This window comes from Eumetopias jubatus, unplaced genomic scaffold (assembly GCF_037043125.1).
Source record: "Eumetopias jubatus isolate StellerSeaLion01/CBP00866 unplaced genomic scaffold, mEumJub1_p1.0 scaffold_9, whole genome shotgun sequence".
In the NCBI taxonomy this organism is placed as follows: domain Eukaryota; kingdom Metazoa; phylum Chordata; class Mammalia; order Carnivora; family Otariidae; genus Eumetopias; species Eumetopias jubatus.
Window position 1 is genome coordinate 107086667 of NW_028274815.1, and position 25649 is coordinate 107112315.

The following is a 25649-nucleotide window of genomic DNA, read 5'->3' on the forward strand; positions in this document are numbered from 1 at the left end:
TGTCTGGCTTCGGCTCAGGTCATGATCTGAATGATATAGCATTTCCATTTGAACTTGAGAAATTGTTTCCTGCACATTGAAAATGATGCCATCTCCTTTCTGGAAAATGCTGATTGTCTGTCAATACTGAAATCTCATTAGCAGACACTTTCCTGCTACTGAGAGCCGAAAAGGCAGAATAATTTGTATGATCCGTATCCACATGACTTCTCGGAAATCCTATTAGGATAAAGGGCTGAGAATTATGGAGCTGGCCCGGTTCCCACCATTGAACTGCAAGGATGACTGTGGATACTCAGAGAAGAAAAAGGTAGATAGACATGGGTGTGCTGAGCACTTGTGAGAAAACACAGGCTAATTTATCCTTATTGTCTTCAGAAGTGACGTAAGTGCTCCCAGGGGACAACTGTGAAAGCCACTTGACAGAGAAAATGTTAGATGGATTTTTTCCAATTGTCATTCTGCTACAAATTCACCATATTCTTTTCAACAATTCCTACCTTCTTTGTGATTTTTCTCTCAAACAAAGGGTAACAATAAGATTCTTAAACACACATATATTTAACCTTCAGGGGATATTCCTCAGTGGATAAAGCATGGCTCAGGGGGAAAAAAAAAGAATTGTAAGGTTTCATTATAGTATTATCTCATTCTAGCCTGGGGGGAAAGCCATCCATTAAAAAAAAAAAAAAACAAAAAACCCTGTGATTTGTCTTTCCCCTCGAGGGGCTGGGCACCTTGGTCACCTGAGAAATTCTCCACTTTTACTTTCTATAACAGGCTGACTTTCTGTAATGGGCTGACTGGTAGACTTCACTCAAGGGCTGCATGGAGGTTGAAAGCAGCCTTTGTTTTCCTGATTATGAAGCTGTTGGCACGAGGTAAATTTATAATTACGTTCAGAACCTTGGGAACATTCTGTTGTTTATTATTGAAGAGAGAGCTGAGATAGTAAAGGTCTCCTTCAACAGACTGGAAGAGTCTCTGAGCTTGGCAGTTGTTGAAGGGTTCACTAAGAAACAAGGGCCATGAGAGACCCGAAACCGGGGGAAAAGAAAAGGAAAGAAAGAAAAAAGAGAAAAAAAGAAAAGAAAAAGAAAAAAACAAAAAGAATATGATCAAACATGATCAGGATGGTGAATAGATCAGTGCCACACACTAGATTTTGGGTGTATTTTGGTCTGTTAGAAGAGGGGGAGACGAACCATGAGAGACTATGGACTCTTAGAAACAAACTGAGGGTTCTAGAGGGGAGGGGAGTGGGGGATGGGTTAGCCTGGTGATGGGTATTAAAGAGGGCACGTATTGAATGGAGCACTGGGTGTTATGCACAAACAATGAATCATGGAACACTGCACCAAAAACTAATGATGTAATGTATAATGTATAACATAATAAAATAAAATTAAAAAAAGAGAGAAAAAGAAAGAAAGAGAAAGAAAAGAAAAGAAAAAGAAAAAGAGAAAGAAAGAAAGAAAGAAAGAGAGAGAGAGAGAGAGAGAGAAAGAAAGAAAGAAAGAAAGAAAGAAAGAAAGAAAGAAAGAAAGAAAGAAAGAAAGAAAGAAAGAAAGAAAGAAAGAAAGAAAGAAAGGGCCATTACTCAGGACAAAATCCCATAAACGCTACCTTGCCTCAGCTCTGAGGGTTAATGTCCACCTTGGGTGATAGGGTTCAGGCTTAGAATATATGTCTTTTATCTATCTTCTTATACAGACCAAATCTTTTCTTCTGTTGGGATTTCTAAAAGCCAAGTGCCCTGGCTTAGTGGTTGTTGAGATAATTTATCCATTTCCAACCTAAGAAGAGGTCCTCCAGATTTGGGGCACATAGCTTTATAAAACGTAGTTTAAAAGGGCACTGTAGAGGAATCAATCATTCTACTCTTGTGGTTTTAGAAACTACAGTTGGGCACTATGAATATTCTCATTGATAGTGTTTGATTCTATTGGAAAATTTTAGTTGATAAGGTCCAAAAGAGAATCTTCAAACTGAGGTTTTTCTGTTAATGTTGAAGGTCAAAATCACAACACACACATATATGCACACACCTTTGTTCAGCCCAATAAATCTGTAGAAAAGAAAACAACAAGAACCAACATTTTAATGATTGTTTTGGGGATTATTCTCAGTAAAACTAATTGTAATGACTTCTAATATCTCGAGTTCTGTAGATCATGTATTAAATTACATTTAATTCTCAGTTAACTATAACTTACAGTTAATCTTGTATATATATAAACTGCAATTTCATATATTTATATACATACAAAATATTTGTGTGTGTGTGTGTGTATAGTATAAGTGTGTATATATTTGTATATATAATATGTTATATATCTTATTATTATCTTATTGCATCCTTTCCTAGGCATGCTGATGAACTGAGTCCTGGTCAGTAAGGAGCTGTGTTTTGATTCTAGCAAAAGATACCCCGCATATTAAGAACTTAAATAAGATAAAGAGTTATGTTCTATTATATGAAGGAAATTGGAAGGCCAGATGGTTTGGCGTTGGCATGGTGGCTCTGTGGGCCTCAGGACCCAGGTTCCTTGCCTCTTTCTGCCCTGCTACCTTTCGCTCTCGTCTCCATCCTTGGGTTACCTCATTATCCCCAGATGACTGCTGGAGCCTTTTTTTTTTTTTTTTTAACATTTTATTTATTTATTTGAGAGAGAGAGAGAAGACAAGTTGGGGAAGGGGCAGAGGTAGAAGCAGACTCCCCTGCTGAGCAGGGAGCCCCACACAGGGCTCGATCCCAGGACTCCCAAGGCAAACACTCAACTGACTCAGCCACCCAGGCACCCAAGCTGCTGGAGACTTCTAAGCAGAATAGAGGAGAAAAGGTAGCAACAGCAAAGAGTGGATCCAGCAGCTGAGTTATCCTCCCTAGAGGAGTATTTAAAAGGGAAGGCCATGTGGAAGGTGAAAGGTGGTGGTAGGTTTTTCTTTCAACACATAAAGCACATATCAGTTGGGCAGCACAGTGTACTGATATGAAATTTACCCATCATTTCTGTTTCCTAGAACTTGACCATGTAAATTTTGATAAGCAAGAGACAAATAGAGGCACCTGGGTGGCTCAGCCGGTTAAGCATCTGTCTTTGGCTCAGGTCATGAACCCAGGGTCCTGGGATCGAGTCCCATGTCTGGCTCCCCACTCAGGAGGAGTCTGTTTCTCCCTCTGACTCTCCCCCCTCTCGTGCTCTCTCTCTCCCTCTCATTCACTCTCTCTCAAATCAATAAATAAAATCTTTTTTTAAAAAAGAGAGAGAAATACGTGAAAGGTCCCTGTGGCACCTATATTTAATATTAATTAACAAATATTACCTGGTGCTGTACCAATAGTGGAGTTACAGTGGAGGATATTGCTGAACCACCATCTACACAGACCAGTGTAGTACTTCCGGTGTTGAGTGGCCGAGGAAAGGGGGCCTCATTGATTCTTTCCAGCCCCCTTCACGCTGGGACCCAGTGTTTCTAGAGAAGTAACTGCCACAAAGAAATTGCCTTTCATAAGTAATAATTAATGTTTTCCAATTTTGCCTTAGCCTAAGATCTGTATAAATTTTGATCAAGTTTATCATAATAATATATATTAAAATAATATCATATGATGCATGCTAATATAGTAGATGATATACAATACACATCAATATAATATTATATTGAGCAAATATATCTACAGTGAAAAGCAAAGAGACTATATTATTGTAGCTTCTAAAGCCTAATGGGTCAATGTGTGACTTCCAGTAGAGTTTGAAAAAGCTGAGAATCAATCCTCATGTAACTAACCTATGTTGGCCTGAAACCTCACACTGAACCGTTCTGCACTACCGATCACAAAGCAGATAAGAGACATAGCATTCCTGCCAAACTATCTCCTCACTAGTAATATGTGAGAAGTTAAATGTTCTTTCTTCCTATGCTATCCTATGTGGATGGGCGACTACCCTGACCCAAGAGTTATTGCCAGCAATATTGAGTTGAAGAGCCTATGGAGTTGAAGTATCAAAATATAAAAAAGCACTTTATAATTCTTTTTAAAAATTGGGTCATTATTATTATTTTTTTTAAATCTATCACCCTTACCACTATCAACAAAACGAGGAAGGAAGGATGGAAATTCATTCAATTCTGCCCCTTTCCCCAAATCCATTTGCTTTTAATAAATTTTCATGGTTCCCACACACATTTCTTGTAAAAATATTCTCTCATTTTAGCAATTTCCAAAAGATGTTGGCCCCAACAATTTTCCAGTTGTCAATTATACTAACAGGAGTTTTTCATTTGACATGTACACAGATTTGTGACTTTCAGGCTTTAGTGACTGGGAATGATTTACATGAAGCATGCTTAATTAATATTCATCGGTCATAGAGTTGAACAGGTGCAGGACTGTGTGCATCTCGGTCTCACCCTCTAGACAAAGTGCCTACAGAATGAGACTCTATTCCAGGTTGCACGTCCAAATGCAGCAATCTCCTTTCATCATGGGCTTGTAGGTAGAGCTTTCATTTCTGTCTGGCTTCAAATTATCTCCTTGCAGAAATTACATCGTGTTTTCAATATCCAGAGCTTTTTCTCCTAGAACAAGACTATAGTTTAAACAAAACCACGCTGGTTCAGGTCATTTCGATTCTGATTCTTAATCTCTAAATCAGAGAGCATGGCATCTCATTATTAGCCAGTCTGCTCTTGTTCACCACTTCCTCATGCTGCTGTTTTGTTTTGTTTTTTTAAAGATTTTATTTATTTATTTGACAGAGAGAGACAGAGTGAGAGAGGGAACACAAGCAGGGGGAGTGGTAGACAGAGGGAGAAGCAGGCTCTCCACTGAGCAGGGAGCCCGATGTGGGCCTCGATCCCAGGACCCTGGGATCATGACCTGAGCCGAAGGCAGATGCTTAACGACTGAGCCACCCAGGCGCCCCCATGCTGTTGTGTTTTAAGAACCGTGCCCTCCAGAGATTGCTGGCTTACCTTTCTGTACACTGCTTACGGAAAGCATAATTGCTAGCGCTTAGTATCCATCTTGTTTCATCATTAACCTTGGGAATATCTTTACAGCTACAGATAGAAACTTGTGGCATAAAATTAGTTTTTTTTTTAAAGATTTTATTTATTTATTTGAGGGAGAGAGAGCACGAGTGGGGAGGGGGTTGCTGAGGGAGAAGCAGACTCCCTGCTGAGCAGGGAGCCCGACGTCGGACTCAATCCCAGGACCCTGGGTTCATGACCTGAGCCAAAAGCAGACGCCTAACCGACTGAGCCACCCAGGTACCCCAAGTTAGTTTTTTGTTAATCAGAAGAACACATTTTAGGGGTGCATGGATGGCTCAATCGGTTAAGCATCTAACTCTTGGTTTCAGCTCAGGTCATGATCTCAAGGTCATGGGATCAGCCCTGCCTCGGGCTCCCTGCCCAGGAGTCCGCTTGAGATTCTTTTCCTTCCCTCTCCCTCCCCCTCTGCTCCTCACCCCCCCACACACATGCTCTCTCTCTAAAACAAATAAAATCTTTTTTAAAAAAAGAACAAGTTTTAGGTTACATGCATAGTATGACATATTCTGTCTTACAGAGTATTATTGAGAGTGGAGAAAGATCAGCTATTGATAAGTGACAGTGAAACAATTGATTAGTTATTTGAAAACATAAATTAATTCCTACCTATATATATCTGGAAGATTGGGATGCAGTATACGACCTAGAACAACAAAGGTATAATTTGTGATCACACCATGTTCCCATTATGTGTTGCCTGGGGCTCTTCGTTGCCTTAAGCCCATGAGCCAGCTTGACAAAGCAGCCACTGTTAGAACTTCGCTGGCTGATGTGACAAGGAAAAGAGGTAAGGAGGGTCTTACATGGGTGATTAAATGTTCCCACCCCAAACTGACAGTCATCACTTTCATGAACAATTCATTGACTAGAGCTAATCCTATGTCCCGGAACTAGCAGGACCTCCTCCGAAGGCAATCCAAACCTGCACTATCACCATGATGAGCCTTGAAGGGAGGAATTGGATATATCTGTTAAATCAAATATTTGGCCCACTTTGCCTCCTAAAGCAAAGTGAACTCATTCCCTCCCCATAAGAGAGGAATAGAAAATCTCCTTTAATAAAATGGCATTCAGCTCAGAGCCCAGGCTCCGCACTCCTCGATGGGTGGGAGTTTTGAGATCAGAGATGATGTGTAGGATCTCTGCATTTGGTCAGAATGTGGCTTCTCTTTATCTGGAGACTTATAACCTTAAAAAAAAAAAATGTTTCCTAGCTTCTATAGAAGAATTCTTCAAATTGTGGGCCAGCATTATCAGATATTTGAGATGTAAATTCTCAGACCTCAGAAATCAGAAATGCTAGATATAAGTCTAGGAACTTATGCTTAATCCCCAGGTGATTGTGATAAAAGATCACAAAGCACCATCCTACACAGTGTATAGAGACAAAACAGGAACAGAATAACCACTATAAAGGAGGAAGAATGAGTGCCTTCTGTGGGCATTTGTCTAGAGCAGTTTTGAAGTCCTCTCTTGCTTTTTGACAACACAGTTTGGTTCTTAATATTCACAATTAAAACACACATATAATTTCAATTTTTTATTTGAACAATTTTCCTAAGTCAAAATGTATATTTTTATTCCCCAAATGCAATTGAACATTTTAAATAAAATTATGTGGGCAAAAGTCTTGCATTACATTCTGATTACCATTTGTTAAAGGGCAGAAACACATGCGGATGCTTTGAAACATGTGCTGAGGGTCTGCAGGGATGTGTGGCCTTCTTAGAGAGGCAAAGTAATTGTTTAACAACGCTTTAAATCATTTGATCATCGGAAATGATGTTTTAAGCATTTTATATCCTGACATGATAGCTTAGTTACAGGTAGATGTCCTACTCTGTCTTTTAGGAAATTAGTTGAGGATTGAATGTTCGCATTTATTGTATTATAAATTTTCCCCACTTAAATAATAGGAAGTAGACTTCCAATTTTTATTTTCATGTAGAATTTCTGATCTTCAGGAATGGACTCCTGATAGTAAAGAGGAAGCATTTCTTTACTTTCTGCCCCCTATGCTGTTCTATCTCTTTTGACCTCATTGTGTGTGTATGTTGATTTTAAAAAGTGGCCACAAGTTCTTAGACAGTCATTTCATTAAGAGTTGGAGTTTCTGTCTCCATCCCTTTGAGTCTGGGTAGACCTGAGACTGCTTTGACCAAAAACAGAGGAAGTGATGCTACATGGCTGCTGATGCTGGGTCATTAAAGTTATGTAGCTTATGCCTTGTTTGCTAGCACATTCACTCTTGGAGTGCTAAGCCATCATGTAAGAGGTCCAGTCACCTGAGGCTACCATGCTGTGAGGAAGTCCTAACAACGTGAAGAAACTTTGTGTAGCAGATGCTCTGGATGACAGCCGCAGCTGACCCTAGCCTTTGAGACATCCCAACAAAGGTGTTAGATACGTGAATGATTAGCTTCTAGATGATTCTAACCCCCATTTATTCATGTCATACCCTCTGAAGCCCATAGCACAGAACAGAGTAAAATCATCCTTGCTTGCCTTGTCCAAATTCCTTACGTACAGAATCCATGAGCATAACAAAATGGATCTTGCTTTGTGTCACTAAATTTGGAGTGGTTTGCCATGCAGCATTGGATATCTGGAGCAGCATACCTTGGGTATATCAGTCACATGACTTTACTCTTTTCCCCAAGCTGTCTTATTCATATGAAAAGATTTATTGAGTTTCATATTCTTATTTGGGTCTTGCTCTGAAATGGATTAACATATTCAGTTGTATTAATAAGGAACGTGAGGACTGTGTCCTAGATTTGATCCTTGCACAGAACTAAATTTGAACTGGCCTTTATACGCAAACATCTTTTAAATTTTATATTTTATTGACAGGGTTTGGGAACCACTAGCTTCTCCAAGCTTTTCAAATCCCCAAATTTCTGAACTCTCTCTTTGGAGAATCTTTTGTGTTTTTCCATTGGAGAATCTTTTCCCCCCCCCGTCTATGATCCAGTCAAGCCTTTGTGAGTTTATTTATTTTTCTTGTAATAATTCACCCAATGCTGTCAATAGTAGCCAACTCATGTTGCATATTTTGCTTTCCAAATCCTTCTCTTAATAGTACATGTTCATTAAGTACATAATCTGCCTCCAAGTTACTGCAAATGACATGAATAATAATGGTTTTGCCACTGCATGACATGAATTTTAATTCTTTTTCCCTTCAACAGGTTTCCTACCACTCACCCCCTAACCAAATACTTATTTTTTTTTTCTTTTTTGGTGACTCTTTCTCTAATACTATGGTTTAAGTTTGTCAGACTGTGTTGGATTATACTGCAGCAATAAAAACTTCAAAGTTTCAGTGTCTCAAAACAACAAAAGCTTATTCTTGCTCACATTACATAGTCATTTTGGTCTGCCTGGAGGTTACGCTTTATGATACTCACATTTGGGAACTCAGGCGGATGGAATTTAGAATATTTGTAGTTACTGTGGCAAAGGAAAAGGTAGCCCCAGAGGGTCTCAGTTGACAATTAAATTCTCAGTTGATAAACTATACTTCCATCCATGATTCCTTGGCCAGAACAGGTCTTACGGCCCAACTGCACCAGGACAATTCAGGTCATGCAATCCCAAGATGGGCTTAGAAGACAAAGAGTCCTATTGGCCAAAGAGCAGTAATGACAAGCTCGGTGCACAAAGATCAGTTCCAGATGGAAGAAAATACAGGAGAATGCTTTGATGACCTCTGGGGAGTTTTGTAAATGAGACTAAAGAGCCCAAACCATCAGTAAAACTAATGAGAAATTTGATTACATTATAAATTTTAAATTTCTGTACAATAAAAGACCCATAGTTAAAGAAAAAGCATAGACTCTGGCTTTTGAAAATCCTGTGGATTTGGTTTTCTAAAGAAAAAGTCTTTCACAAAACACCTATAGATATGAGAAAATATTAAAAGCATATTTTACAATGTGTTGCTGAAATGGCAAAAAAGTAATGATATCCTCGAGAAGCCAAACAAGTAAACAAACACAAAGATAAAAACTCAAAGCCAAACAAAAGCCCAACAGTCTGGTAAACAACACTGAAGCTGAAGGTTGTCCAAAGGACATCTGCGAAGCTCTGTCCACTGAGAGTCTGAGTGTGCAGGGTGAGGAGACAAATAGCCACAGAGCTGTGGAGCCACAGAGCCACGGAGACTCCCATTTAAGATAGGAATCTGAAGGGCCACACCCTCAGTGAAAGGATAGTGGTGGTGAGTCAGGGGGTGGGGGGCGGGAAAGGAGGGGAGGGGAGTCCCTGTTTCCACATCCTGGACCAGGTAAAGTAGGAAAAACAAAACCGACCTAATAATTCATGATTACCAATTAGTAGTTAAATGAGTTGTCACCCAGGTTCCTACTAACTAAGTGATCTAAAACATGTCAATTCAATCATCCTGCTGGAAATAATTTATAGTTGTTTTAAATATAATACACATATTTCTAAAGGTATCAAAATGTTCATAAAATAATCAGGAATAAACAGACCAAATATTGGGTGAAAGCAAGAGCCCAGAGAAGTAAGGAGAGCAACTCATCCCCCAAAGGTATATGTTGATCCCTGTATTGGAGCTCTATTTTAAGAGCCCCGTGGACCTTGGGGAACAGCAAACAAACCATGCCACTTAAAATGTGGACACTCAAAAGGGTGTTGACTCAGGGCAATGGAGAAGCACAAGTAAAATCTTCACACCCCTCACCTCCATCTTCAGACCACCCCCAGATGACTGCTTGCAAGGTCAGCCCTCCTGCATAGCATGAAAGAGGAAATTTTTCCAAAAGTTTCTAATGACTGCACACCCTTTCATCCCAGCTCAAAACCAGGACCTCAAGGGGTAACACATTTAGTAGATGAACCAAAAAAAAAAAAAAAAAAAAAAAATCCACCTAGCTCTAGGTAACTTGCCTGTTTAGGACTCATCTCTAATTAGAACAAGGAGAGAAAAATAAAAGAGGGATAATAATAAGAGAATGAGGAGGAGGAAGAACAGGAAGAAAAGAAGAAGAGGTAATGGAAGGAGAAGAATAGGAAGGAGAAGAGGAAGAAGAAGAGGAGGAAGAGGCAGAAGAAGGAGGAAGAGAAGGAGAAGGGGAAGAAGAAGAAGACAACAAAGGAAACTGAGTGGAAGATGACACAGATCAAGAAAGAGAGAAGGGAAGGGTGTAGAGAAAGTGTGAAGAAGGAAGAAAAAAAAAGGAATTGGAGAATATCTAACCACATGCTTTCCATCACACGGCTTTGATACTGACATTGGCATCTTCCTGTAGGAAAGAAAGCCAAGAACTTAGTAAAAATGTACCTTATATACATACACCCACAAAGGATCTGTCTCCAAAGTATATAAAGAAATTCTGCCACTAGATCAGAATAACAAATCTAATACAAAAAAAACTGCCAAAGACACAAGCAGGTGTTTCACAAAGTAGAAAAATAAAAGGCCAATAAATACGCTTATAAAAGATTATCAAACTCATTAGTAAGCAGGAGAATGCAAAGTACAACCACCATGAAATAGTTTTTGCCCTTGTGAGAGGCACTCTCTCCAGCTTTCCTGGTAGGTTGGTTTCTTGCTGGCATTGGTGCCTGTGATGCCACCAACATGGCCCTTCCTGGAAGGGCCATGCCTAGAAGTAGTGGAGGGACCGAGATTCCATCAACCCTACACCTCAGGGAAGATAAAATGCCTCTAAAAAGGATAAAAACAGGAAATAAGACATTCTCCAACATTCTGCGTGGAGCACTGGGTGTTATGCACAAACAATGAATCATGGAACACTACATCGAAAACTAATGATGTAATGTATGGTGATTAACATAACAATAAAAAATTAAAAAAAAAAAGACATTCTCCAAGCAATCGTCTAAATCATACCTTAAGACAGAGGAGAGTGAAGACCCAGTTGAGGATATGGCACTTTTTTATAGCTCAGGCAGTTGTCCTTGAAATGAAGGCAGAAAAGGTCCCCATGATTTGGAAGGTATCCAAGGGTTGTAGAGATGGTGAGGCATGGTTCTGCTGCACATTTTATTGGGATAGTCTGAAGAGTTGGCAGAGCATTAAGATTTTACTGAGTCTAGTACAAGGAAAAAAAATCCCTATCTTTTGGCCATTGTGAAGGAGACTGCCCAAATCCAGTAGGTGCTGTTATGATGGCACTTACAGTCCTGATCCCAGACTGGGGGGAAAAGAGGGGGTCAGGTGGGCAAGTGCAGCCTGTTGCAGCTTGAACGAAGACTGAACTTTTGTCACCTTCTACCCTCAGCATCTCACTTCGCAGTCTTAGAGAGGAGTGTGTGTCTCTCAGAGAATGTAAGGTATTGAAACAATGTAGTTATCACAAATTAACAAAAGCTTTCTAAGCTCCAACCACTTCTTTTAGCTCTTTCCACCAAGAGATTAATTAAGCAAAGTGGGACTATAGTTTATTTTATTTTATTTTATTTTAAAGATTTTATTTATTTATTTGAGATAGAGAGAATGAGAGATAGAGAGCACGAGAGGGAAGAGGGTCAGAGGGAGAAGCAGACTCCCCGCCGAGCAGGGAGCCCGATGTGGGACTCGATCCCGGGACTCCAGGATCATGACCTGAGCCGAAGGTAGTTGCTTAACCAACTGAGCCACCCAGGTGCCCGGGACTATAGTTTATTCATGAACATGGTACTCCAAATCAGCTGCCAGGCTGCCATTGCATAGAATGAGAGTGGATTTTTTTTGTTTTCGTTCAAGCCTTTAAAAAAAACAAAATCTTCCTTTATTCTCCATCTTGCCAAAGCAGTGGTTCTCACACAATCTTGTGCAACCAGAGTCACTTGGAAGGCTTGTTATGGTACAATAGCTGTAGAATTTCTGATTTGGCAATACTGGGATGGGGGCCTGAGAATTTGCATTTCTAACAAGTTCCCAAGTGAGGCTGCTGCTGCTGGTCCTGTTGGTCCAGGACCACATTTTGAGAAGCATTGGGCCTAATTATCTTCCTTAGTTTCACCAGAACTTGGTCTGCTTAAAGTTCATTACAGAATATTAAGTTGCCTCTGCACCAAAATTACATTAGTTGCAAGGTGCTGACAGTTTTAACAATTATGAAAGTTGCAAATGAAAATGTCATGCTTTAATCTGCAAATTTTGAATTAGTTCTCCGCAGAATTAAGATTCCTTAGATCAGCTTTCTCAGTGATTTCAGTAACTGTAAAACTGAGTCATTTCTTTTAGGATTCCCTTAATATTTTAACAGATATTTATATTCCAATAGAAATATTAATGTCATTTTACCTATTATCACACTGATGCACAAAAGTAAACATTTGTGAACTTTGGGGATAAACCTGTGTTTAATTCAATGCCAATCCTGACAGCTTAAAACTTTTTGATTAAATGGTAGGAAAGCGAGATCGGAAAGGAGGGCAGCTAATCCACAGGTTGGGTTACCAAACAGCTAACACTGCGGACACCTGAAGGTGGCAAGAGAGAACTAGGGAAGTGGGAGATTTGGGGTATTTATGCACCAACTCCCTTGAGTCCTTGGTTGAGGACTTGATGGAGGGCTGTCCCCTAGAGCATTGACTCCTTAGCACTGTGGTCTGCCAATGGATGGAAAAGCAGGGTCCAAGTTGAAGAGAACATTCTCCTACAGAGGTAGGCGGTTAGAATTCAGCTGCCGAATGGCTGGTGGGCAGCTTCAAGTGGAGGCTCCTAGACTGAAACCCAGGTCTGACTGATGTCAAAGCCATTGCTTTGTGAATCATGTCTTAATAATACAAGTCTTCCCCCCAAGTGTTCCATGATTGAGTGAAATTTTAGATTGAGACCACAAGGTCTTTGGAATGGCACCTCCCTATATTCTCCCCAGAGTGAGACAAGACTCTTTAAGAATAAGCTATAAATTTGGGCTTAATGTTCCTTGTTAAAGCCAAATGTTTATAATCAGCTGAATTTTATATTATATAGAGACCCTGTTTTTACTGGATGCCTCATTCATTCCATAAGCTCTTTGTCACATGATATGTTCATGGTCCAAATGTGGAAGAAAAATGAGTGGGCAGCCCATTCAGGGTTCCAAGCAAACGCACATACCATGCAGAAGAAGCAGCCTTAGCCAGAACTGTGCCAAGAGTGGATTCATTCAAGTACTTCTCTACGTCCTTAATTTTTGATGTGACAGACAACTAATCCCCTTCTCTTGCCTCCCCAACCCCACCTTCTCATGGCTTAGGGGTAGCTGTTCTTTGGCAGACAGATGCAAGTGAAATTGCAAAATCTAAGCATATATTTGCTCACTTAATGTAAGCAACAGAGAAGTAAATCTGAACTTTGGAAAAAGTCTATTAATAATTGACAAATAGTGGAATTATCAGGATGTAGAAGGCTAGGCAGGGAAAAAAAAAACCAAACCTGGGGTGACAGTAACCTGTGAAAATGTTTACACGGTTAATTTGTATCAGTGATTATGAACAACATGCTAAATCAGTACTTCCGAAGTCTATATATGACTATTATATTTCTGGGGCAAATGACCAGGAAACATTGGCTGATAATGTTGCAGCATTTTCCAGGTAAGAAAATTTATTTATAGTTTTAAAATTATATGAGGACATCCTACCAAAATAAGATCTCCAAGTTTTAATGTTGATGATGTGAAATTATTTGTCTAGATGGATGCTTAGTAGAGAGGTAAAAAACTCCTGGGGCCATGAGAAGTCTTGGGCTATTAAATTGTTTAAAAATATCCCAAGCCTGGGAATCTCAAACAATTGACTGACAAAACCAACCCTAATTTGCCTCACATGGAATTACGTGGATACTTAATTTAACTGTGTATAAAAATAGTGATGCAGTCTGATGAGTCTCTATTCTTTTTCTCTGAGTATAAGAGGGAGGGTCATCGCTCATGGTGTAGGAAGCAGTTAGCATTAAGTGCAAGATAGCCATCATATCTGGTTGAACCAGATCAGATTGTTGCCTCAAATGTTCCCATCCTGCCGCCTTTCCGTTATCATTCATTTTGATTACTGTTGTCTAAACTTTCACTTTAGATTTCAATTTGTCTCCATAGCATTAATCTTTCAACTTGGCTATTTCATCCCTCATCCAAAGTGCTTCACCTACCTCTATTCCCAAATTAGTTTTCCTTGCCTTTCATATTTCAAAGCACAACATGGTGGGTGTCATGGTTTATATTTTCTCTTTGTAATAAAAATAAGAAACAAAATAACTTTAGAGGAGTGTTTTTCTCTCAGCAGTTATGAAATGGTTTATTTGCTGGGCTAGGGGAGGAGAGCCCTCGATACACTATACGATTTCAGGCTCATCCATCTTACATTATAGCCTTTAGTAAAGCCAGCGAATATTGTGGGTGTTCATTGATGGTGATAAATTAAAGAAAAAAGGAAGAAAATATCCAGAGGAAAGACTCTGCCTTCCTTCTTGGCTTTGTCAGTCTAGAGAAAAATCTCTCAGAAATCACTTTTCTATGTGTAAATTAGGGGAGAGATTATTCTAACCAAGTGGTCCCTGGCAAGCAGCACCAATGCACCCCCAGGAACCTGAGAATGGGGTGAAGGATGGGATTCCCCCCCCAAACTTCCATAAGCCTTAACTTTGTTTCAAATCTTCCCTGGAACCCACATGAGCTTCACAAATTCGGGAAGAGGAAGAAAAGGAAAAGTTGACTAAGAGCAGAGGGGCTTAAAATTCTGTATGATCTTTTTTCAATCATTTAATGTCTTGGGCCTCTTCAAAGTTTTCTGCTCTTGAAAGATGTCCCTTCCTAGGCCCATAGTGGTTCTATTCATCAGATAATGTGGCTTACCTCTTACTAGTCTCCTGAAAACAACACTTTAACCCAAATAGGTCACTTTAACTAAGGAAATCTCAGGCCTCTGACAGGTTGGTGTCTCTTTGAATTTCTCAGGTCATAATGCTCAGGTGATCACCTATTTCCTGACCCACCCTTCAACCCCCTTCACCTCATGCTACTTAATTAATTAACTCACATTTATTAGGAATCTCTATGGGCCAGACTCTGTACTACATGCTGAAGATAGAGCAATGAACCAGACAAAGTTCCTATTCATGGGAGCTTACCTTCCAATGGATGTACATTGATTTTTGACCGCCATAACACTGGTGGGTTGAATTGATGCAAAGTGTCCCCAAAATGTACCCAGTAGAGGCCTTAGAGAGGGAGCAAAGGGCTGCAGCAAATACAAACACCTCTACAACCCTGGAAATTCTAGAAACTTTGTGAGACATAGAAGACAGTGTTGACTTCCAATTTGTGGAGGGGAGGAATGCCTCATGCTTGTGCAGGTCACATGGTACTCCAGTTAAATATTCCTGGCCTATGCACGTACTAAGTAACTTCAGGACAGAACACAGATCATGCGAATGAGTTTGCAATGCCGTCCTTTCCATGAACCTTGACCTTTCTCTTTTGTTCAGTTTGAAAGTGAAAAAAATGGGGATTAATCAGCTCTGGAGGTCGGTTGATGCTATTTTATTATCAACTGTTTGAGGAGTTTTTATATTGCAACTAACGTTAGGGGCCATCGCCTACTTCAATTCCTCTTTTGTTGTGTAACTGCCTGTGACCCTTCATTCCTCACCTTCTACCATTGAGCTGATGACATGGAGCTCAGAATAGATTTCCTGCCAGGGTCCTGGTGGCTTTGGGCTGATGGGATGAAGAAAACCAATCTGAGCTCTCTCATTCTGATTCAAATGAAGACTGCAAAACAACCAAACCTCAGATAACCCGTTGTGACACAGTGTCAGGGCATTTTAAAGACATTTATGAAGGGTATCCAGCTCCCCCTCCCACAAGCACAACAAAGTGTCATTCACAGTGACCGCTGTTATCTCTGTGCTCCCGCTCTGACAACCGCGGTTTGGCTTCTGGGGACCTGGCTTACTTATGTGACCTCGCACTTGCTTGTAAACATTTCTGGGGTAAGACTTGGGACTCTAATGTTATTGTAGCCAAAAAAGAATAAAAATAAAGTAAAATAAAATAAAATAAAATAAAATAAAATAAAATGCAAGAGGACAAAGTCAAATAGATGGAACCAGACTGAAGAGCATAACTTCCTATTGTGAACATGAAGCGAACAGCAGATGTCAGCTTGCTACATTTTGCTTGGCCTGACCTGATTGGGGTTAACTTAAAATAAATAAATAAAAAAAAAACAAAGAACAACACAGTACGTGTTTCTCTTACAAATGAACTTAGTGTATCCTTCTCAATCATGGTCTGCACTTTGTGGCTTCTTGTGAAATTATCATTAGTGGAAACTAATTCTACAATTTGGGGCATCTAGAAGTCCCGATGATATTAGAAAATGAAGCTCCTTTCTTTCCTCACACTGAAAATGGCATGATTTTCTTTTAAGTAACAGATGGAAAAGTGATAACCTTCTCTCACTTTAATATTTGAGAAGCAGTCTGAACTCCCCTGCGGCATTATAAGTATTCTCCTCCTAGGTGTAAATGCCACAAGATGGTTTCCATGATAGGTGAGTAGAGTAAGCTGCTTTTTGCTCTTGCGTTATGCAAAGTAGCTAATTGCCTCTTCTTTTTGAAGATTCATGTGGCAAGAGGTCTCACATCCCAGCTCTGTTCTCTCCTCCCCCTCCTCCTACCCTTTGTCCTCCCTTTCTCCTCTGCTTCCTCTATCTTGGACCTCAGAGCTGTGACTTCTTTATCCATACGAGTGTTGGCAAATCTATACACGCATGAGGACACGCGTGCGCACACACACACGCAAGCACAACTATACACCTTGTCAGGAGGGTCACAGGCCTTCCGAAACCCATTTACACACCAAGGCATTCAAAAATTGGCTTGACTATTTAAATATAGCACTGCTTGCTGTGCAGTGTTTTCTTCAGACGTAGATCCCTGCCCTCCTTACTCCTTTACTGCAATACCTCAGAGGTTGAGGGCCATCCAGTTAAATGTTTTCAAGATCTCACGATATTAAGAATGAAAGGTAAAAAAGGAGATTACAAAAATTGTGCTATTTTATATACTTGATATATGTATTTACATATATTTCATTTGATGTAAATGCTTAGAGTAAAAAATTAATGTGGAGAAATTGGGATGCAATAAGATTGTCTTACAGGACTTATGAAACATTAATTCACTGGGTTCAGTTGATGGGATTCAGTAACAGCACATGACTTTAAAGCTGGATGTTCAGTGTCTTCCTTCAAATAGAGTATCCCATCATGGCAATGTGGACATCACCACATTTTTTTTGTAAATTAAATGTGAGACTTTTGTTGGTTGTGAGGTGTGGGTCAAAAGCCCTATGAAAGGATCGCCCCTTCTACCCCACTTCCATTGCTTAGGCATCTTATTTTCCATCCTTTGAAAGAGGTTTATTATTCAATTGGTTGAATTATTTTGCTGATCTTCATATCTTTTTTCCAAAGTGGAGGTCCTATAAGAGCACAGTCCAAGGTTATAGTCGGCTGCGATTTTCTGTAAGATTGTGGGAAAAAAATCATTTAAATTGGGGGTGGGGTCAGGTGGGACTTGGAAAGCTATTAGATTTACCTGACAAGGTTAGTTGTAATGGCTCTTCAGAAAATATCAAAATGTGGAGAACTTTTTGGAGAGCCTACACTTTCCACTCCATTGACCTTACCTAATTTTGTGTGAAAATTGCATTTTGTTCACTGGTTTGTGAGTCTCTGTAGTGTCACCCTCAGAACAGAAAGGAGTGTTGAGGGGGAGAACACACAGTTATTAAAGGGACTGCGCCACCACGTGGACAAGCATAAAGCTACTGCTTGGAGATAGAAGGACTGAGCCTTGCCTTCTATGTAGGAACTGAACATTAAACAATGTCCTTTCTCTCTCTCTCTCTCTTTCTCTCTCTCACACACACACACAGCTGATGCCCTGCAGCTCTGTGTGTGCCCTTTGTAAAAATGCTCATTGTTTCCTCAGCTCTAAGTAAATACTAATGCCTTCCAAGGCCAGCCTGCCAACGGCTATTAAAACCTTTTTCTCTCATTCTAATAATACACTTAGAGATGATTGGTAATAAAAACTCTCTTCAAGGCTTCTGCCTCCCCCCCCCAATGGAGATCAAAGAAGCATGCTGTGAGAGTCAGTCCAAAAGAAAAGACTTCCAGCAGCAAGGCGCGTGGTGTGACAAAAAATAATGACAATTATGATGTTCAAAGGAATTACGGAGAAATCGCACAGTAAAACTTCTTTATTATGCATTTCAAGGGCTGGATGTATTTACTTTATTATGTGAAGAAGGGTAAGATTACGGACCCAAAGCAACAGGAAGGCAGAATTTCTTCGTCCGCTACAGGAAGTAGGCTGCAATTAAAACTTCGGAGGTTCGATTTATTTTGGTTACTCCAATTCTAAATCACACTTCACTATATTAACTAAAAATCTCGATTTCTCTGGAAGCAGAGCTCAATCTAGGTAATGAAAGCTGAGGGCTGGTTAGGTATGTATGTGGGTCTTATACACATGTTTATTGTCTTAGTGCTCATTAGAAATAGGGCTGTACTTTCTTCCCTTCTAATCAGTGACTAATGAGAGAAATAATCCTGAACCAATAGGACATAGAAATTTTGCTAAGAAGGAAGAGAACTTGTTCTCCTCTAAACTTTACTCTTAAAATTTTGGTTCTTGGTTTATTGATCATTTTCACTGTAACACAAAAGAATTGCAGGAAGAGTCATTTAAGATCATGTTCAGGAGTCAAAAATTCTTCAAGCCAAAACTCCAGTCTCTGCCAAATAACCTTTTTGAGGAAACTAAAAAAAATTATCTCCCCTCATCGCCATATTTCAATGAATACTGACTTCAGTTTAAGAATTTCCAAGAAACCACATTATAATTTTAAAAGTAATTACCTAAGGAATTACTGTCGACTTCCAATTACTGTCTGTTATATACATACATACATATATATATATATATATATATATATATGACAAACTGGACATATCTGCCTTCCATGTTTTTGTATACCATCTTCAGAATGACTTGGAGGAAGTGAAATGAAAGCTATGTTCACACAAAAACATTTAAGTGAGTGTTTATAGTCGGCTTTATTCATAATTGCTTCAAACTGGAAATGTTCCAAATGTCTCTTAGCTGGGGAATGGGCAAACAGACTGGGGGACCTCTGTACAGCGGAATACTATTCATCCACCAAGAGCAACAGATGACGGACGAATTGGCAACATGGGTGAATCTCAAAAGCACTATGCTTTTAGTGAAAGAAGCCAGACTCAAAACGCTACATTATATATGATTCCTTTTGTATATTCTTGTGAAGTAAAACTATATGGACAGAAAAAGTATCAGTGGTGGTTAGGGGATTGGTTTCACTGCAAAAGGAAATGGGGACATTTTTCAAGATGGTGATCTGTTCTGGACTGTCTTGGCACATACACAATCGCATGCGTGTGTCAAAGCTTGCACGGGCAAATCCTACCATATGTTAATTACACCTCACTAAGAACAATAACTTGTGAAATCCATTATTCTTATGGCTAATTTGCCATCTTCACAAACATGAAAAATGCCCCTTTTCTTTAACTTTGTAAAGTAGTTTGCCAAATGGGAGAAATAAAAGGATATTTTCTCTTTCTAACTAAAATGAAATGTCAAAGCTTTGGTGATGATTTTAGAATTCTAAAACTTTTTTTTTTTTTTTTTTAATTCTAGATGGAAGCTATATCCACGGATGCTCCGGAATGTTGCTGAGGTAGACCTGTCGACTTCCATTTTGGGGCAAAGGGTCAGCATGCCAATATGCGCTGGAGCTACTGCCATGCAGTGCATGGCTCATGAGGATGGGGAGCTTGCAACTGTGCGAGGTAGGAAGAGAGTCTCACCCAAAGGGACAGAAGAGGACTAACATTTAGTTGACTTCTTTCTCTGTATGCATCAAGCAAACACTTCCCTGGATATTTTTACACTCACAAAAATTAAACTCATTGACGCTGCCATCCAAATACCTGTTCTTGCACATTCTCCTCCTCTAGGACTCTGGGCAAGATACTCTTGGTGCCTCAGTTTTATCAGCTATAAAGTGGGGATAAAAATGGTACCCATCTCCTTGAGTGACTGTCAGGATTAAATGAGTTCACACATATAAAGTGCTTAAAATAGTGCCTTGCACAGAGTGGTGGTTCAATAGCTTTTAGTTATATTACGTGTATTAATATCCACATTTCAGAAAATGGAGGTCTGAGAAATTGACTCCCCCATGGTCATACAGCTTGGTAGTGGCCGAAATGGGATTCAACCTCATAGCTACCTGATTTCAAAGCCCTTCCTGCTTCCCCAAACAACTTGATTCTCTCAAGGAAACAGCAGATGCAGACACCCGGTTGGTTGAGTTTTCTGTCATGGTTTGGGACCACTATTCTGTTTTATGAATGGGTTATATTCCCAATAGAGTATTTCTGCCTTACGAGAGAGAGATGAGAAATTCAAATATGATGTAAAGAAATTCCTTATTAGGGCTAATTTATTAACTTGCCAGTCCCCTAGCAACTACGAACATTTGAAAAGGTACGCACAGTGATAAATCTCCCCACTCTGCTTCAGAAACTCATATAAAAGTTGGTAATGAATTCTATCTGACTTCTTTTGATGCTAAGCAGGGAAGGAAATTCAGGTCCAAAGAGCAGGAACTAAATACTATTTTAAAGCATTTTAGTTCAAAGTATCACAGATCTTATGGATTTACTTCCCTTCTTGAAATGTCTGCCACAGAATTCTGCCAGGGATATCAGCATGACCCAGTGGTTGTGCTGGACAGACTTAGGTTAGAGTCTAGAACTTTTTTAATTCTAGGACCACACACAGAGAAGTGGTCTTGGGGCCCCAGCCATTTGTCTATGGTAATCCTGAAATATGGGCAGGGAGAAGGGGAAAAGAAGAAGGAAACCAGTATCTTTCCATTTACAGTTGGGGTGAGAGAGGCCTTCCCAAGAATTCCATAGATAACAACCATTAAAACAAAAGCCAACAGGGCACCTGGGTGGCTCAGTTGGTTAAGCGACTGCCTTGAGCTCAGGTCATGATCCCAGGGTCCTGGGATCGAGCCCCGCATCAGGCTCCCTGCTCAGCGGGAAGCCTGCTTCTCCCTCTCCCACTCCCCCTGCTTGTGTTCCCTCTCTCGCTGTCTCTCTCTCTGTCAAATAAATAAACAAAATCTTTAAAAATAAATAAATAAAACAAAAGCCAACAAATCAACACAAACCCCAGAAACTTCCATGCTGTCAAAGTTCTATAAAAATTGAAAAAATAAGTGGCAAACAAAACAAATTTGAAAAATTATGAGGCTGCAAAGTGTTAATGAACTTTCCGTGTGAAGCGCCCTTATACTTGAATAATGAAATAACATCTAACCCCAAAGAGATGAAAAGATGTAAGTGGAAAAAGACAAATAGAAAATTCATAATTGGACACATGAAAATGGCCAATAGACATATGAAAAGTATTCATTTTCCCTAGCTGTCAAATAAATGTTAAGTTATAACTATATATTTTATTTTCTGAATATGAAGTTATTATTTTCAGATTATACGGTGTGTGGAGGGTGGAAGGAAAGTGTGCATTTTCAAATACCGATAGGAAGAGCGTAAAGCGGAATCGTATCTCTAGAAAATCATTTGACAATTGTTAACCAAAGCTTTGAGGGTGTGAATTCCATGTGATGCTCTAAGTCCTCTTCTAGAAATTCCATGGAAATAATTATGACTTTGAAGAATGACATTTCTGCAGGGATTCTCATGCCTTTATTTTTGATAGGAGAAAAATTAGGAAAAAAAAAACCTACCCAAGTGTCCCATAATTGGAGATTGGTTGTAAAAAACAGGGTACCTTAGAAATGGGATTAATTTTTGTAATGATATCAGAGAAAGAGTATATGGAAAGATGTTGCGGTATAGTTTTTAAAAAGCAGTTACAAACCATAGTAAGGCCCTAAAATACATTTATGTTTTAAGGTAAAGAATGCAGACTCCATTTTACATGTGTTTATTTACGAGTGATAGGATTACTCCTGACTTTATATTCTTCTTATTTGGGGTCCATACTTACTAAATTCCCTTTGAACTATTTTGTAAGACAGGACCAATAACCACTGAGCAAAAGATGGAGAAGAGACCATGAGGAGAATGGTGGTGAGGGAGAGGACATAAGAGAAGGCAATGAGCAGAGCTCACTTGGTTAAAACAGCAACGACAAACCCCAGAGACTGCAAATACTTGTATATATTCCTTTATGTGACACTTGACAGGCGTCACTGTGTTCATTCTGTGGGCAAAGAGCTAGAGCTCCAGAGAAAGCAGTTTTCTTGACCAGTAAATGACAGGACTTACTCTCCACCTCTCTTCCGATGGTTCCAAGATCAGGGCTCCCTATTTTTGGTGGGGACGGGATGAAAAGAAAAATGAGAAGAAAGCTCACTTAGAAATTATGATTTGATGGCCTAGATAAGACTGTTTTGTGCAACATTATTTCCTCCCAGCACTAACCAGGAGGCATTCTTAAGTTCCTGTTGGAATATTCCTTACAAAGCAATGACCATGTTCCAGGTGCTATTCTAAGTACAGTACAAGTATTAAAGCATTGAATCCTCAGAGCAGCCCAAAGAAGTAGTGCTATAGTAAGCCCCTTTGACACATGGGAAACTGAGGCACCCAGCAGATGAATAACTTGCCCAGGATCACACAACTCATACGACAGAAACAAGATTCAGGCCTAGGCAGTCTGGCTCCAGAATCTTCACTCCTAACCACCTTGTGCTGCTTTCCATTTCCAGAAAATCCCATACAAAGTCATGACAGGAAGCCCATTATTCTGTCAGTTACAATCCCCTAAAAGTAATTGATTTATTGCTTTAGGTGCATACAAAGCAGGTCCCCCAGGAGAGTGGGATACATCATCGGTATTGGGACAGGGTTAAACAGTTAAGAATGCAGAGGGGTGGTGACACCGCGAACACAGAGGAACTGGCAATGAAAGGTCACACAATACCCTCGAGAATCTAAGATCCTGGATCAGGTTCTTGTGAGGGCAGTGACATCACAGTTTATATCCAGATTTATGGTAGAAACCTCCTTTAAGGATTTCAACATTCCTAAGGTTTTCTTCTATGGCCCAATTGCCATGGATGGATGGATGGTCTATTTAATATTTAGATTAACCCTGAAAGCTGATGGTGATCAGCTCATGACCAGGAGTGCTCCTTGGTTGGTATGTTTTAGTTGTGGGATGGATAGGTTACTTGAAAGGAAAGAAAGCATGCATGCCTGGAGCAGATGCTGTTGGTGCTTGGGATATATCCCCCTGTTCTTTATCATTCCTATCAGAACCTGCAACTTTTTGCCTGGCATTTTCTCTGGCAACGGGGGCAGATGGATAGGAAGGTTGGGCGCTTCCTGCCCATTAATACACCCTTCATTGACTGCCTTCCCATCCCTATCTCACTTTTAAACTCACCTTGTGAATATTTCCAAATACAAGACTTGTACTCATATCTTTGTCTCATTGCTGGCTTCTGGAAGAATGCAAACCAAGGTGAGGACCACTCAAATTCCCAGGGAACGGTCAGGCTTGAATAATTAGAATGGGCGTCCAGAAAGTTGTGGAAGTTGCCACAGTACCACAATCTTGGCTTCTCAACTGGCTCTCCAGACTTCACAGAACCCTGCTTCAAGGGTCTTTGGACTTTCTTTTCACCACTTCGGTGTGAACTGGGCCCGAGAAGAGAGCTCTGTTTTCTTACTCAGCTTTGTAGTTGAAGAGTGACCGATGGAGCTACTCTTTCTTCATTTTCAAAATGGCAGTGAATATAAGATTGCCAAATAAAACACAGGGAGCTAGTTACATGTGAATTTCAGATAAACAACAAATCCTTTGTAGCTGGGTCATCCTATATGTTTATTTGCCGTATCTGGCAACCTTAATTGAATAAGAGCCCTTACTTCTGGGGGGGTCCTTTGAGAATCACATGAGAATAATGCTGGGAAAAGCTTCCCAAAATGGGGTGCACTTTTTATTTGCCCCTCAGGGTCCCAAAAATCTCTTCCACATATTAAAAAACTGCTTTCAGAAAAGTACACTCCATTCACACTTTGATGGGAGTGAAAGTCGCCCTTTTTGCTTTGCTGAAGATATTTTTGCTTTAAGCTTTACGCAGGAACCTCAAAAATGGCTCTGAGGGTCAGACTGGTAACATAAATATCCAAAGAGGGATGAAGTTAGGAAAACAACAATGCAGGATCAGTGGTGGAGACGGTCGTGGTGGAGATTGCAGGTTCCACGGACGGGGGCAGCCGCATTTCAGTGCTAGCTAACTAAGGCCCCAAGGGAATGAGGATGTGGGGTTGCCAAATCTTCCAACATTTCAAGAGAAGCCAGAAACCTTGATTTTTATGTGTAATCTCCTGGTTTTTAAATGTTGGCAAATAAATCAAAAATTCTCTAAAACACTGTTTGGGGCAATAACGTGTGGGCCAAAGCAAATACTTTTGTGGGCTACGAGTGTCCCCTGGGCTGTCAGGCTGGGACACCTGATTTATGTGGAAATTCACCACTAACTAGTTGCACTTCTGTGGCAGGTCATTTTCACTCTCTAGGAGGATTACGTTTCCTCACTGATAAAGTCAGCTGCTTAAGCAAGATCAGTGGTTTGCTTACCATGCCCCAAGGAGGTCAGGATTGTTCCCAGGGCTCTCGGGGAAGTTAGGTGTGTCACTGAGCACAGAGCTACTCCTGTTGCATGCTGGGGTTCGGCAGGACAGACAGGACAGTTCTTTAAAGAAGGAGTTCTGCTAACAAAGGCAAGAAAGAAGACCAAATCTCCACAATGAGAAAATGTTGGAAACCAAAACCAGAAAATTTCCAACAGGAAGATGATCTTTACCATTTTTTTCCCCAGGCCATAAATAAATGATTCTGTCCCCATTTAAGATTCCATGAAATAGAGAAACCATTCAAGGTAGACTGCTGCCCTTCTGAGATCCCACCCCTTTCCTCTACCCCCTGCCTTCCATGCCAGTCCTGGAGAGCGTAGATGCTGGAATGAACATTTGCATGCCTTTGATTTTCATTTCTCATAGCTTCATGCTTGGGATAGAGGAAAACAAGAAGACACTTTTATTTCTGGATCTTGCTGAAAACACAAATAGATGTTTATGCCACACAAACTAACTTTCATGAAAAATGATGATAGCCAACATTTATTTGGCAATCAATGTGTGTCAGGCAATTTACGTTTATTAACTCATCTATGTCTTACGCATCTTCAAATGTGAATCCAAAGCCCTAAGGATCATTTTCCAACTCCTTGCTTGTGGAAACTGAGGCTTGCAGAGGATAAATACCTTGTTCCGGGTTATTAATCACTTGTGCAATGCTGCTTATAAGGTCCTGGTCAGTGACTGATATTTCCAAGTATCATTAACTGCAGCAAGAACCCTAAGGCAAATTCTATGTTATAGTCTTGGAATATTAACTGCAAACATTCTATGTTTTTATAGTTTTATCCCTTTAGTTTTGAGAGGATGGAATAAGCCACAGA

At 40.0% G+C, this 25649-nt stretch overlaps 1 protein-coding gene across 1 annotated transcript in view; it reads left to right on the forward strand.

The window, feature by feature from the left end:
- Window positions 1-13483: 13483 nt before the first annotated feature.
- HAO1 (hydroxyacid oxidase 1) overlaps window positions 13484-25649 on the forward strand; it is a 49630-nt gene continuing 37464 nt past the window's right edge. Inside the window, exons 1-2 of the mRNA XM_028113020.2 lie at window positions 13484-13620; window positions 19775-19926. Coding sequence (XP_027968821.1) covers window positions 13484-13620; window positions 19775-19926 — 289 coding nt within the window. The remainder of the gene's footprint in view (window positions 13621-19774; window positions 19927-25649) is intronic.